This window comes from Melanerpes formicivorus, unplaced genomic scaffold (genome assembly GCF_026170545.1).
Source record: "Melanerpes formicivorus ecotype bairdi unplaced genomic scaffold, bMelFor1.0.p_v2 SCAF_37, whole genome shotgun sequence".
Taxonomy (NCBI): domain Eukaryota; kingdom Metazoa; phylum Chordata; class Aves; order Piciformes; family Picidae; genus Melanerpes; species Melanerpes formicivorus.
Window position 1 is genome coordinate 1,715,577 of NW_027142389.1, and position 13,822 is coordinate 1,729,398.

Here is a 13,822-nt window from a genome sequence, read left to right on the forward strand (position 1 = left end):
CCTGGAGCCTGTGGCACAGGGATGGGGCATTTTGCTCTACCCGTGAGCAGGGGACTTGAAGAGGCTGCATTTCACCTCTGCTTATGCTCCTGAATTGCTCCTGGGTGAGAGCTGGTCATGCTCTGCCCTGCAGTAGCACCGTGTCAGACCTTTGCCCAGCACTGCCAGCCCTTCCAGGCAGGGCTGAGAGCAAGGCCAGCCCTAAAAGTATCAGTCCTGAGCAGGCTTCACCATTAGCTGAGGCTGGGCTTGCACTCAATGCAGTGGGGAGGGCCTGAAAGCCCTCAGCCGTGCCCTGGGCTAGTCCTAAGCTGAGGCACTCACTGTAACACCAGGACAGTGGGAACATGAGCAGCACTTGGGGCAGAGGCACCCAGACACCTCTGGGCACTGGAGACCTAATGGGGCTCCAAGGAGAAGGCACAGAGGGAGAGGACTGCCTGCTCAGCATCCCATTACTGCCTAAGTCCTTCCTGAGGCTGGAGGATTTCCTGCAGCAGAAGCCCCTGATGGAAGAAGAGAGACTATCCCCACACAGCTCCTGGCCCAGCTGCGGCACTGCCGCAGGGCACTGAGCAGAGCTGGCTGGAAGAGCATGAAGGAATGTGGCGGCTGGGACACACCCCTGTGTCTGGGGAGCCCAGAGCTCTGCTCACAACTTCTGCTCTGCCTCAGCCGGTGTGGAGAGCCAGGGTGGCACAGAGCACGGAGCCATCTGTGTGCTGGCAGCTCTGCAGGAGCAGTGCCAGGGGGGCACAGCCCTGGGAGGTACCCCTGGCTCAGCCGGGGTGCTCGGACAGAAGAGGACAGGGCACTGATCTGGGTCTCAGTATAAATACAAATTTATTGTCTTTCCAGAGCAGAGATGGTGCAAAGCAGTGAGGACAGCAGCACCTCAGTGCATGGTTACCAGAGCATTAGCCAGCCTGCTCCCCTCCCTGCTGCAGCCCAGCTCCCAGACGCAGCCCGAGCACCCAGCCTGCTCACCGCTGCTCCTTGCACCCGGTGCTGGGACCAGCAGCTCTGTCCTTACCCTACCTTTTCTTTCCTCCAGCTCCCACCAGGCTGGGTGCTCCAGACCCCATGCTCAGGCCAGAGCCTTGCTACTTCCCATCTTACGCCCCCTCCTGCCACAGACTGGCCTGTGGTCCCTCAGCATGATCAAATAAGAAGCCTGGCACACAGAATGCTCACAGGAGCCACAGTGCCACTGCTACTGCACTCCTGTCACTCACCCCAGTGTGAGAGGGGACAACCAGGACAGCAACTGGCACTGTTGCTGGTGGACACAGGCCATAAGGCTCACACAACCCGATGCCCATTGCTGGCACTGCTCCACAGCTCTGCCTTGGTCCCAGCCTCCCCAAGGAGCTCACACCACTGCATCCCATCCCAGCCAGCGACAACAGCCCTGTCCCTGTCCTCACAGCAAGCCCTGCTTTGGGCAGGATGCTTTGCACCAGCACCAAGCCCTGCCCCAAGGGCTCAGGTATCTCATCCCTCCACAGCCTGTAGCCCCAGAGCATCAGGGTTAGCTCAGCCTCTGCCCTGGGGCACCTCACAGCACCTGACTCTACCTCTTTCTCGACATAACACAGCACCAGACAGCCAGCTGGAGGGAGCCTTTGGGACCAGGAGCCATCACCACTGAGGTACCCTGCCAGCTTGCAGAACAGCCTCCTCCACTGCCTGGTGGTTCTTGCCTGCTTCCAATGAGTGCCTCCAGCCCCTCAGCCCAGCTCAAGTTTGGGGTCAGCAGTGGGGCAGATGTTCCTTGGGGGCAGTAAGGAGGTGCCTGCCTGCATCACAGCTGAATGTCCTGTTGTTCTCAGGGCTGGAGCTGTGACTGGAGAAACCCCTTCCTGCAGTGCTGTGGGCATGGGCAACTGCAGGGGCTGAGGCTCCCCAGGGAATGGAGCCGGGTTCAGGCAGGACAGGCTCTCTATGCCATGGCAAAGGCACAGCTCTCCAGGAATTCAGGCAGAACAGAGTACCTGCTGCTGGTTCAGTCCTCTGTTGAGGTCCCCTTGCAGCAGCCTTTCCCCAAGGCAGCACCAGCCACGGGGAAGGTGCTGGTCCTCAAGGGAGCAGATGCTGGTCCTCAAGGGAGCAGATGCTGGGCTGGACTGAACGTGAAGGGCAGCTACACTTCAGAGCATTAGAATTTAATGGAGTGAGTCCATGAGAGTATTTAAGTACAGAATATGTGTATAACATAGAGAAGTATATGCAAATTAAAGGATAAGGCTCTGTTATAAAGACCCTCCCAAGATAAGGCTACCAGCAGGGCTGAAGCTCTGACATGGACTCCTCCCTACCCCATAAACCTTGCAGACTCTCTGTATGTGCCTGGCTGGCTGCAGAGCCCTGGCTAGCAGAGACAGTTCCATCTGTAAGGCTGGCAGCTGGGTGCTGTTAGAAAGAGTTCTTATAAAAACTAGTTGGCTCCAGGAGGGTTTTTTTTTGGTGCCTAGAGACCTGGATGTGTCTGGGCAAAACTGAAGAGGATGGAATGCTGAGCTCTGCATCCCCCAAGAGCTGCAGTCAAAGGCAGCAGCCCAGGAGTGCTGGGGGAGACAGGCAGCTTTCACAGCTTCAGTTCTGTCTTCTGAACCTTTCCACTCAGGCTTAGGCACTGTAGCCAAGTGGCTGAGACAGCCTCCTGGGGAGCCCATGGTCCCACTCCTGCATGGCCTATGTTCCCCTGAGATCTTCTGGAACTGGCAAGCATCCTGCACGACCGGCTCGGAAGGAGTCTGTGCGAGGTCTGCTGCAGCACAGGGAGCATGGCAGGGAGAGGAGGGGGAGGAAAGCAGCCAGGTAGCTGGTTAGGAAAAGCCTCTGGCTCACAGGAGGTGTTAGATAAGGGAGGTCATACCTGAAAGAGAAATGGAGAGGTCAGGAAAACAGGACCCAGAGCCACCTGGTTAGAATGAGGGTGCTGCAGAGTCAGGAGGGTCTTGGTCAGGGATGGCAGAAACTGGGTGAGGGTCTGCATGGGCAAAGAGGGCAGCTCTGCTCTGCATCATGTTAGTGATGGCACCAAGCAGCGTCTCCCCCCAGCACATGCATGGGCAGCCTGGGCAGGGGGCCAAGTGCTGCCCCCAGGCTGGAGCACAGGGGGGCAGCAGAAAGACCAACACCAAACCCCACTGGGTGAGTGGAGCACCATCCACACACGAATCCCCTCGTCCCCATTCCTGCTGGAAAGAGCTGTCCATGAGCAGTTAGGAGAGTCTGCACCATTGCTTCCGTCTTGCACCACTGCTTCCATCTTGCCAGGTAACTGGGACCTTGACCTCTCCTGAACAGGGGTCTGGACAGGGATGAAATGAGGAGGTTGCTCAAGATGCTCTCTGCAAACTTGATGCTGGCAGGTCTCTCCATCTTCACAGTGGAAAACCCTGCAGTGTGGGGGGCCCTGAGCAGGGCAGGAGGCTGCCTTGCAGCTCATCTAAGGGGATCTAGTTGGTCTGTACTCTTGGCAGCTCTGATTGCCTCTCCTTGCAGATGTGAAACCTCATCCTCATCCTCTGAGCCCAGGTCCCAGCAGTGCAGTGGCAGCAGAGCTCTTGGCTGCAGGTGCTGCAGGGGGGATCATCCGTGGCAGGGAAGCTGGGAGTGGGGCAGGGGTCTGTGGGGAAACCCTCATCTGAGGGAGCAGTAGGAGGCCACGGAGGGGGATTTCACTCCAGTACCTCGAGAGTTGGGGAAGGCGCTCCGCAGCTTCTCCATGATGTCTTCCAGGCACACGCTGACTTCCTGGGTTTTGGCTTCCACCTCATCTGCAGCAGGAAAGAGGGCAGGTGGGGGTGAGCAGGCTCTCTGGGCATCTGCCTTGCCAGCCAGCACCTCTGCAAGGGCACAGGCAGCAGCTTCCTCCAGCAAGGAACCAAGGGATCGGGACCCAGAGCTCAGCTGAACCCCAGTCCTCACCGGCAGCTTCGGTGTCAGGGGTGTTGTGCTCTTTCTCCTTTGCCTGGCTGCCTTCAGACTGATGCAGAGTTGAAGCCAAGGAGGAGACTGCTGAGCCATTGCCCTCTGACTCTGCTGGAGGCTGGAGAGAGAAGGGGCTTGTCACAATCTCTGTCCTTGTCTCCTCCCTGCATTTTGACCATCCCCTTCCACCACTGCCCCAGCTCTGTTATGGCAAAGTCCAGCCCAAGGATGGGCTTGCCCTGAGAGTACCTGCAGCAGGAGCTCCCTCAGTCGGTGCAGCTGGGACTCCAGCTGCTTGTTGTGGTCCTCCAGGATCTGCATGCGAGTCTCCAGGCGGCTCTTGTGCTGCCGGAGGATCCGTGCTTCGGCCAGGAGCTCATCGTTGTGTGGGTCTTGCACTGATTCAGGGGAACCTGTAGCCAAGGTTGGAGACTCCACTGCCTCATCATGCTGCCATTTCAAACGTCTCAGCTCTCCCTGGAGGATTCTGCAAGACAGCCTGGGTCAGCATCGCTGCTTTCCTACCTAGAGACTGCCGGAAACGCCTGCAGCTGTGCGCTGGGGGTGGCCCATGGCTCAAAGACAGCATCAGGGCTTTGCCAGATGTGAAGCTGGAGGACTAGCACACCCCCAGACACTGTCCCTGCCCCACAGGGTGGCCTGCCTGCAGCTCTACCCAGCTCCAGTGGTTTAAAACAGACATGCAGCTGTTTCCTAAGAAGATGAGGACAAGGGCAGGGAAAGCATCACCTCCTCCTAAGCTGATCTGCTCTTCCTGGACTCTCACCTCATGTGGTCCAGAGCAGTGCCACCACTGCTTGTGAGGTGCTCAGGAACAAGAGAGTCAGCCATGGCCTGGGCTCATTTCAACCAGTTTAGAGTTCAGGAGGGTAACAGGTTCTGGGGAGGAGTTCAGGAGCATTTTGGGGAACAAATTCCTGTCCTTTCCTTAGAGGCCATGCCCTCACCCAGCATCCCCATGAAGGTTTATGGCTCATCCCACTCAGCTCTTCTGATCCCTTCCCTCCAGCCTCAGCCAGCTATTCCCTGGCTCCATTCTGAGCTCTGCCAGGCTTCCCCAGCCCCTTCCCCTTAGACTACAAGCCCCACTTTCCGAGTTGCCCATGCCCCTACCTGTTTTCATCCTCTAAGTGGGCCAGGATTCTCTCCAGATCTCCCTTGTCATCCATGTTGAGGCTCCCTGGAACCTGCTGGTTGCCCCCAGGCTCTCTGTCCGTGATGGGGCTGGAATGACGCAGCAGGTACTGGTCCTCATCCCTGTTGCAGTAGGTGAAGAGACACTTCAGTGAGGAAGATCAGTCCCATGGGGTTTGGGTGCCCTTGGGGAAGGACAGCCTGGAGAGAGGTGGTTTCTTATGGGATCTCATTCTGGCTGCTCCAGGTCTAGAGCTCAGAGCTGCCTCAGCACTCCTGGATAGCTGGGGATGCCCAGAGCCTCAGACCCAAAGAGCTGTGAAGGAAAGCATTTCTGTGCCCTGGCTAGGCAGGTATGAAGCCACAGAAGCCTGACTCAGCAGGAGTTGAGCAGAAGGGAAAGGAAGTAGAACTCACAGGCTATCATCAGGGGACAGGCTGTCACTGAAGAAGGAACAGTTCTGGCTTTCCATCTCTGCAAGCCTGGAAGAAAGAGAAACAGATTGAGCTAGGGTCAGAGACAGCCTGAATATCTGCTCAGTGCACCTTACTTACAGCAGCCCCTGCAAGGCCAGGTCTGCCAGCTAGCCTGCAGCAGTCTGTCTCTCTTTACAGGCTCTGGAGACACTGCTGCTGTGGGTGACAGTCTCTGAAACACAGTGCTGCTGCCATGCAGCTGGCTCAGCCTCCTCTTGCAGAAGCAAAGGGAAGGGTGAATGCCTACAAGCTACACCCTAGAGCCTGAGTCACAGGCTCCCTGTGCTCTCTCAGGTCCCCACTCTGCTTGGACCCATGGTGAGGACAGAGGCATTAAAAACCACGAGGCAGCAGCAATGGGAAAGGCACAAGCAGCACTGGTGAGCACATGGGCAGGCACTGAGGGATCTGCCTGGTGAGCATCCAACCATCAGCTCATACTGGGAAGAGCAGGAAGGTACACAGAGGTTACTTCATCACTAAGACATTGGCTGTCAAATTCACGGTGCTCACTGCCATCTCAAGTGGTATCAGCTGTGTCCCAGGCAGGAGCAAAGCTGTTGAGGAAGGTTTGCCAGGTCCTGCAGCTTCCTCTTCCCAACATCACTGCAGCCTGAGCCACCGCAGCTGGCTTCTGCTCACCTGGCAGCATACTGGGAAGCATGGAGGGGGCTGCAGGCAGCAGGAGATCAGCATGTATCTTCCCCAAACCCCCTCCACCTTCACCAGAGTGATGCCCCATGCCCTGTGATGGCAGCAGTGCCAGTGGTGATACCTGCTAGCAAAGTGCTCGATCCGGGAGTGGGTGTCAGCGTGCGGTAACATCGGGGAGGAGGCTGGGCTGCAAGAGAGGCACTCTGGTCAGCAAGGCTGGGCAGCTCTCACTCAAAGCTAGGGCTTGGAGAGGCTGCCCTGCTCTCACCCCAGCTGAGAAAAGCCAGAGGGGAAGGGGGAGACTGAAATCTCCTCCTAGGTGCTACACCATCCTTAGATCAAGTGCCCCATCCAGCCCTCCCGTGGGAGCCTTTCTCTCACAGCTGCAATGCAGCTTCCATCTGTGGAGCTCACACATCAGGCAGGGTCAAAAGACACAGCCTGGGGTACAGCTGACTCACGTTTCAGAGAAGTCAGCCTCCAGCACAGACTGGACAGGCAGGTAACCTCTCTGTGGGTGCTTGCTGAAGTACTGCTTGGACCGGAACTTGTTCTTCAGCGTTGTGGCAAAATCTCTCATGTTCTCGCTGGATGTAGTCTGTGGAGACACAAACGTGACCAAGGGGTGCTTAAGGAAAAGCTGGGGACCACAGGTCAGCATCTGCAGGGAAAAAAATACCTCCTCTGGGCATGAGGAAGAGACAGACAAAACTGAATCATAGCATCAATAAGGTTGGAAAGGACCTCAAGGACAAAAGAAGGGCACACAGCAGCTCTGCCAGCTCTGCCCGGCACAAGCCGAGCTGGGTGTCGGTGGGCACCATGCACCCCACTCATCAGGAGTCCCAGAAAGGCAGGGACCACCTCCAGCATGTGGAGGGTAACAAAGCCATACAAGGGATCCACTTAGGGGCTGCACCACCCTAAACATGGCAAGGCTGCTGCCATTGATGGGGGCCTGACGTGAGGTGGGAGCCTTCCAGCCCAGCCCAGCGCCGTACCGGGGTGTAGTACTCCATGATGGGGTAGTGCAGCTTGTTGCCCTTGCTGGCTCGCCCCGTGAGGAAGCAAGTCTGGCAGATATCCACGTTGAACTGCTTCAGGCTCCGGTACCTGGAGAGATCAGGAGCCCACAGAGAGGCAGTGAGAGGCAGCAAAAAACCCCACAGCGTTTTGGAGCCCAAGGAGTGCTCAGCCTTGGACAGAGGTGGTCTGTGTTGCTCTTGCATCCCACTGAGCCCATAATGCTGATGGCTGAAATCCCCAGAAGAGCATCTTTCTGCTCCCCCTCTGCTGACACATGGCCTGACTTGCCTGAAACACTGCTGATGCAGAGGTCTAGGCTACCCCAACAGCCAATTGAGATCCCTCCTGCGGGGCACCACGCCCTTCTCTTGGGGCCCGAGGTCCCACGGCACAACCCCTACCTGAAGCCCTTGATGGGGCACTGCCGGCAGACGGAGCACTTGGTCTGATGCTTCACCTGCTCGGCCATGGTCACCCGGTGCAGCACGGCCAGCCACACCATGGACTGTGGCTCCAGGTTGGCCCACTCCAGGAACTGGGATGCCTCAATGGTGGACTTCCCATTGCTCTGGGGAGGAGAGAGGAAGGAGCCGCTCAGAGAGCTGAGATCCATCTGTGACGGGATGCAAGCTCTGGGAGCCTCCCCCCAGCAGGGCTGCTGCGGAGGGCAGGGCACAGGCCATGGCACCCCACAGGCCATGGCACCCCACTCACAAAGCGGAAGCAGCTGCGGATGCTGGGCTCCACGTTGCTGCCTCCAAACGCTGCCACCTCCCCCAGCTGGCGTGGGACCTGGATGGCCTCGTGGAGCAGGACGCCGAGGTGCCTCTGGTCACACAGTCCCCCAGCATTTGCCACTTGGCTGAAGAGATCTGCCAGCAGGACAGACAGAGCCCCATTAGAGACACAGCTGATTCCCTGGCACACCGGGCAGGACGTGGGCACATGGGAGCCATGTGTAGATCACACCGGGGGCCCCACTGCCTGTCTCCAGCAGGGAGCTCAAACAAAGTCTGTAGTGACAGACAAGGGGCAATGGCTTCAAACTAGAGAAAGGGAGGTTTAGATTGGATGTTAGGAACAAGTTCTGCACCATGGGGGTAGTGGAACACTACAACAGGTTGCCCAGGGAGGTGTTTGAGGCCCCATCCCTGGAGATATTCAAGGTGAGGCTCAACAGGGCTCTGGGCAGCCTGCTCTAGTTGAGGATGCCCCTGCTGACTGCAGCGGGGTTGGACTAGATGACCTTTGGAAGTCCATTCCAACCCAGACCATTCTATGATTCCTGAGACAGAGGTTCCATACATCACTTCTTGAATGGCCACAGATGACCTCTGCCCAATCCCTTTATTTAACCCCTTGGTGCTTCCTATGCTAACCCCCCCCCAGCATCCCATGGCAGAGAGGACCACAGTTAAAATGCAGCAAGGGAAAAGGCTTCCCTTAACTTGTCTGAAACCTACTTCCCAGCCACACACCCTCCACAATTTCCTTCTGGGAAGCACTGGATAACTGTTTGTTAGCTTCTCCTTACAGTGCCATGAAAGCAAGGTCACCACAGCACCAGCTAGTCTGCAGAAACACCTCCTGATTTAGGCAGCATAGGCCTGGGGAGGGAGGGAGGGAGGGAGGGAGGGAGGTGATGCAAGCACATTAGTCACTGCAGGAAAGCTGTTTCTCTGCTCTTCCTGGGCAAAGAAGAGCCAAGCCAGAGAGCAAAAGCAGTTCCACTTTCCCCAGTTTACAGCACACCAGGCCCTGGAGGAGGGAGATGGGGCACTCACACTGAAACTTCTCCTTGACCTCTGTCCCACACAGACACGCAATGCCTGTCTTGAAGGAGAGAGCTCTCATCTTCCCGCTGCGGCCGCTGCAAGGTGAAGACATTGCACAGGTTTGCAAACCTTCTGGCGGGGTTTTAGGCAGAGGGGTCACCAGGCACCCCCTTGCTAGTGGCCAGGATCTTTTTGCAGCACTGCCAGCTGGAAGAGCGCCGTGGAGGCTTCCTTCCAGGCATGGCAGCCCCACAGCTCAAGAGGATGCCGAGGGAGTGGTACCTGTCAAAGACGTTCAGCAGCCAGTTGAGGCTCATGTCCACACAGAGCGGGACGTTCACCAGGATGCCCCTCTCCTCCTCCAGCCTCTCGTAGAGGGCAGTCAGGCAGTGGATGACCTCTACCACGTCCATTGCCCGGTCGCTGGGCTGCAGATTGTGCTCGTTGAAGATTTCCAAGGCTGTGGTCAGGGTCACCATGTCCACTGTGCAGGAAGCACAAGAGGATGGATCAGAGGCAGAGAGGAAAGCAGAAGATGTTAAGAATCAAGAGGAGGGAGATGCAGCCCTACCTTGACCTGGGGCATCTCAGTCAGACAGGGAAGATGCTAGCAGGATGGACACAGCTCCCAGGGTTACTCTCTCACCCATAAACCTCTCCCAAAACATCCACATCTCCACCTATAGTCAGCTTGATCCACCATGCTGTGTGACCTTCCTTCCCTGTTGCTGTGGCCAGCCACGGTCACAAAGCTGCCCCCCATGAAAGGCACCGTGCAGAGACGCAGACACCCAGCCTGTGCCAGGTCCCTGCAGGGCTGGCCTGGGGAGCTGAGGCAGCACAGAGCCACACAGACCCTATCAGCAACTGCCCAGAGGTGGAGCAGTCCTGAGCCCAGCTCTGACCTGCAGCAGGTGTAAAGGCACAAACCTGAACTGGAGCTAGGACAGCATGAGCTACCCTGCTTTCAGCTTTGTGTCTGTGTTTAGTGCCTAGCAGGCTTTCTTTCCTGAAAAGCCTTTCCATTTCTGAAAGCTTTCCTGCTCTCAGTGCCATGGGGATCACTAACCCTAACACTGTAACTTCATTCTCTGGAAAAGTCCTCCCTGCTTCTGTCAAAGCTGCTGAGAGTTGCTCTGGGGACACCCAATTCACATGCTGGTGAGCGTTGCTCCTGCTCACCCTTGCATCCACACTGCCCACGACTGCATATGGCTCTGGCGTGTCCCACACTGCCTCTTTCCTTTTTGCCACTCCCTCTGTCAAAACTCTCATGAGGAAGCCTTGGCAGCTTTCTTGCCCTTCTCAAGTAAGTCTTGAACAAGGAGCACTTATTCACGTTCTTCCACCTCATTTCTGGGCTTGGAAGAAGCTGCCAGCACAGCATATGGGATGCAAGAGAAGAGCAACCAAAGATGCACAAGCAGCACAAGGAAAGCCTCTGCTTTGCTCTACCTTTTTCCTCACCATGCCTGGTCTTTCTGCAGCTGCTGCTGCATGGAGGCAGGGTAGCTAAAGCTAGCTGCTGTGCTCCCCCATTTACACTATATTGTCCCTGAATGCCCACAGGTATAGGACAGCCTGGTAATGAGTCAGGGTTCACCTCTCTCCTAAGTACCAAACCTCTTCCCACCTTCACTCATTGCCTTCTTCCAGGCCTTTCACAAGACGCCAAAGAGCATAGGTGTCCCTGGGACCCCTTTGCTGCCTGGCTGTATCTCATCCCCTTCAGGCACAACCAGTTCAGGAGGAGGACTTCCCTCATCTTGCTGCTGTTTAATTTTGGCAGGGCCTTAGGTGAGAGGCCTTGCAGAGAGGTTTCCAGCAGCTGAGGGTGCCCCATCTCTCAGATTGCCATTTGCCTGCTCACCAGTTCCCCTACAGCAGCTGCCTCTCAGAGAGCCAGGATTGTGTTGAACTCCATTGCATTAGCTTCACCTGGCTGTTAAAGCTCCTGTCCACTGCAGTCAATTCTACTGATTCTCCTCCTCCTCCTCTTTGAGCAGTGGAGCCCTCTCTGCCCCTGCTTGCAAGGCTGGTTGCTCCTCTAGGTTACATCCACAGCTTCTCTGGGCTCACTTGGAGCTCCGGGGAGAGACCCTGCCTGATCCCACAGCTTTGTAACTCTGAGCCAGACCACTTTGCTCTCAAATCCCTTTGACCTGCCCCCAGCCTTTGAGGCATCCTCACCTAAAGCCTGCTGTGGCAGATTTAGGCTATGCCTAGAAACTTTTCCAGAGATCTTGAGTAGGAAAGTGGTGGAATGTAAATAACTGACCATTGGATGTACAAAGCCAAATAATCACAGTATCACAGTATCACAGTATAACTTAGGTTGGAAAGGACCTCGAGGATCATGATAAGGTCTCAATAATTTCACTGGGCTGATTACCAACATGAAGTAGTTTGGTAAATGAACTTCCTCTCTTTTCAACTTCCTTTGCTCTAGCAGGTACTGACTCTGGCTTCTGAGGTCTTTCTTGTGGTTAAGTACTAACAGCAGCTCTCTGCTCTTCTCTTCCTTTTACCTTGTACAGCGGGGAAGGGAGCAGGGAGTGGGGAAGCTGTTGGTAGCCCCCTGGTTTTTGCCCAGCAGAGGGGTTCTTGCGTTGTTTCTAATTTGTAAATGCATGTAAATGCTGTATATGTTGTTCATATTCATTGCAGCCCCTATTTTAGATCGCAGTTGTGCTTGTAAGCACAGCTTCATTTGCTTTCAACCGAGCTGGTCTGGCAATTTCATGTTGCGGGGGGGGTGGTGGTAATCTCAAACCACCACACCTGCAAAGAAAGGAGCTGACACAGACCCCTCGCTGCTGGATTTGCTCGGTTTCCAGCCACATGCTCATCTTCCTAGCGCTTCTCCCCTCAGCTACCTGTCCCCCTGGTGCGCTCCTGCCTTTGATGTGCTGACAAAAGCCTGTGTTAGTTTAATGCCTTTCTCAGGGGAGGCGCAGCAGGAGGGCACCGCTCCCGGCACTCACATCGCAGGGCTTTTTGCACTCGCCGCAGCTTCATAGCCGTCCGATAGGCTGAGAACTTGATGTTGTTCAAATCCGCTGCAATAACACAGGAAAAGGAGAATAAACCCGCAGCTTGACAGCCATTTCTCTCCAGGGCAGCAAGCAGCAGTGGCAGTTCCCAGACACCAGCCCCGCCAGCAGAAGCAGAGCGTGTGGGGCACAGGGAAGAGGATGGGGGACAGCGCCTGGCAGGGGGTTGCACCCATTGCTTTGCTGGGGCTGAGCGGCACGGAGGGAAGCAGGTGGGTTGGAGGAATCTCACACAGCACCCCACGCTGCACAGAGGTGCTGGGATGGGTTTGTGGCAGCCTCCTTACCCAGCGTCTGGTACAGCTCTGTCATCTTCGGGTGGTCCCAGCATGTCGTCTGGGCCTGGTGGCTGGAAGGCAAACAGAAGGACATCAAGGGTCAGCCTGGGAATTGGGCAACTTCACTACACATAGAGTGACTTCATGTATTTTTTAAGCACAGCATTCCCACACAGCCAGTCCTTCTTGCCCATCTTGGAGTCATGGGAGAGATGGAAAAGACCTTTTAAGATCATCAAGTCCACCCATCATCTAATTCTGCCAAGGCTGGGGCTAAACCATGGCCCTCAGCACCACGTCTCTGCCTCTTTGAAACATCTCCAGGCATGGGGATTCAACCACGTCCCTGGGGGGGTCCCTTCCAGTGCTTGAGATCCCTCCCTCTCAGAGCAGAAACGAAGATACAAGCTGAAGAAGCTGCATTGCCATGAGAGATTCAAAAAAGGACCCAGACAGCCCTGGGGCTGAGTCTGCAGATGCTGGAGCTGCTGCACCCCAGCCAGCACACTCCTCAGCCACAGCAGCAGTGAGGATGCCCCAGTTTGCTGCCAGCCCACTCCCTCCTTCCAGCTAGCATCCCCCTTCATCTGGAGCATCTCAGCAGGCAGGGAGAGCCTGGCTCTGGCAGGCTGAGATTGACAGGCTTTGCTCACTGCCTCCAGTCCCTGTTCCCACTGGGCCAGGGCAGAGCAGGGGCTGCAGGTGGGAGCACACTCACTTGATGTAGTATGGCACTTTGTTGGGGGAAATGGCTCGCTCCCAGGGGACTTGCACAGAGGCTGCAAGGAGAGAGGCAGAGAGGTCAGTTCAGCTGCAAGCATCCCTTTATGTTGATGCTGTTTCTGACGAGAGCCCAGTGGGACTGTGCCAGCAGGTGGGAGCCTCTGAAGAGGCTGTCCTTGCCCAGATCACCAGCTGTGGGTGTTGGAGCAGGCAGGCAGATGCTGCCTATAAGAAAGGAACAAGTCTGCTGGGCTCACCAGAGGTATCTTGCCTCTCTTGAGACAGAGAAAGAGACACTTACTGACGATTTTGATGAGGCCCAAGGCAATACTGTGGTCAACAGTAGGCAGGGCTCAGAGCAGCTGCATTTGGGCACACACAGAGCACTGTCTGCTACGGCCAGGCTTGGGCACCCATAGCATCTGCTGTTCTCATTACTCATGCTCTATCAGCTGCAGTATCTTGGGAAGATGAGGACACATCCCATACCAGTTTCCTGCCACCTTATGTTTGTGATCTAGAGGATGAAAGCCCTCTTATGACCCTCAGTTATTTTCCTTTGTCATAGGCAGCTTATCAATCCCAGCAACTGGAAAAGTTGTTCCTCCTTTCAGACACGAGGACATAGTCTGCAGAGAAACACAGGCACACAAACCCCACTGACCTCTGGAGACCCTGCAGGGCTCAGCCCCTCTGAGGATGGATCCCAGGTGCTGAAACACAACCTGCTTTTCCATCCTTT

The 13,822-nt window shown here is 56.1% G+C and overlaps 1 protein-coding gene across 4 annotated transcripts in view; it reads right to left on the reverse strand.

Annotated features, from left to right (window-relative positions):
- Nucleotides 1-820: 820 nt before the first annotated feature.
- DRP2 (dystrophin related protein 2) overlaps nt 821-13,822 on the reverse strand; it is a 30,691-nt gene continuing 17,689 nt past the window's right edge. For 2 of the 4 annotated variants that reach the window (XM_068157548.1, XM_068157545.1), the window contains 16 exons: nt 13,076-13,136; nt 12,367-12,428; nt 12,011-12,085; nt 9,309-9,510; nt 9,036-9,121; nt 7,966-8,123; nt 7,653-7,819; nt 7,227-7,338; nt 6,687-6,823; nt 6,347-6,412; nt 5,512-5,577; nt 5,074-5,217; nt 4,189-4,426; nt 3,937-4,057; nt 3,699-3,785; nt 821-3,316 (listed from right to left, as the gene is read on the reverse strand). In XM_068157548.1, coding sequence (XP_068013649.1) covers nt 3,228-3,316; nt 3,699-3,785; nt 3,937-4,057; nt 4,189-4,426; nt 5,074-5,217; nt 5,512-5,577; nt 6,347-6,412; nt 6,687-6,823; nt 7,227-7,338; nt 7,653-7,819; nt 7,966-8,123; nt 9,036-9,121; nt 9,309-9,510; nt 12,011-12,085; nt 12,367-12,428; nt 13,076-13,136 — 1,871 coding nt within the window. In that variant the 3' untranslated portion in view covers nt 821-3,227. Of the gene's footprint in view, nt 3,317-3,698; nt 3,786-3,936; nt 4,058-4,188; nt 4,427-5,073; nt 5,218-5,511; nt 5,578-6,346; nt 6,413-6,686; nt 6,824-7,226; nt 7,339-7,652; nt 7,820-7,965; nt 8,124-9,035; nt 9,122-9,308; nt 9,511-12,010; nt 12,086-12,366; nt 12,429-13,075; nt 13,137-13,822 lie in introns of those variants that run through there. The other 2 variants (XM_068157546.1, XM_068157547.1) reach the window with 2 other exon arrangements.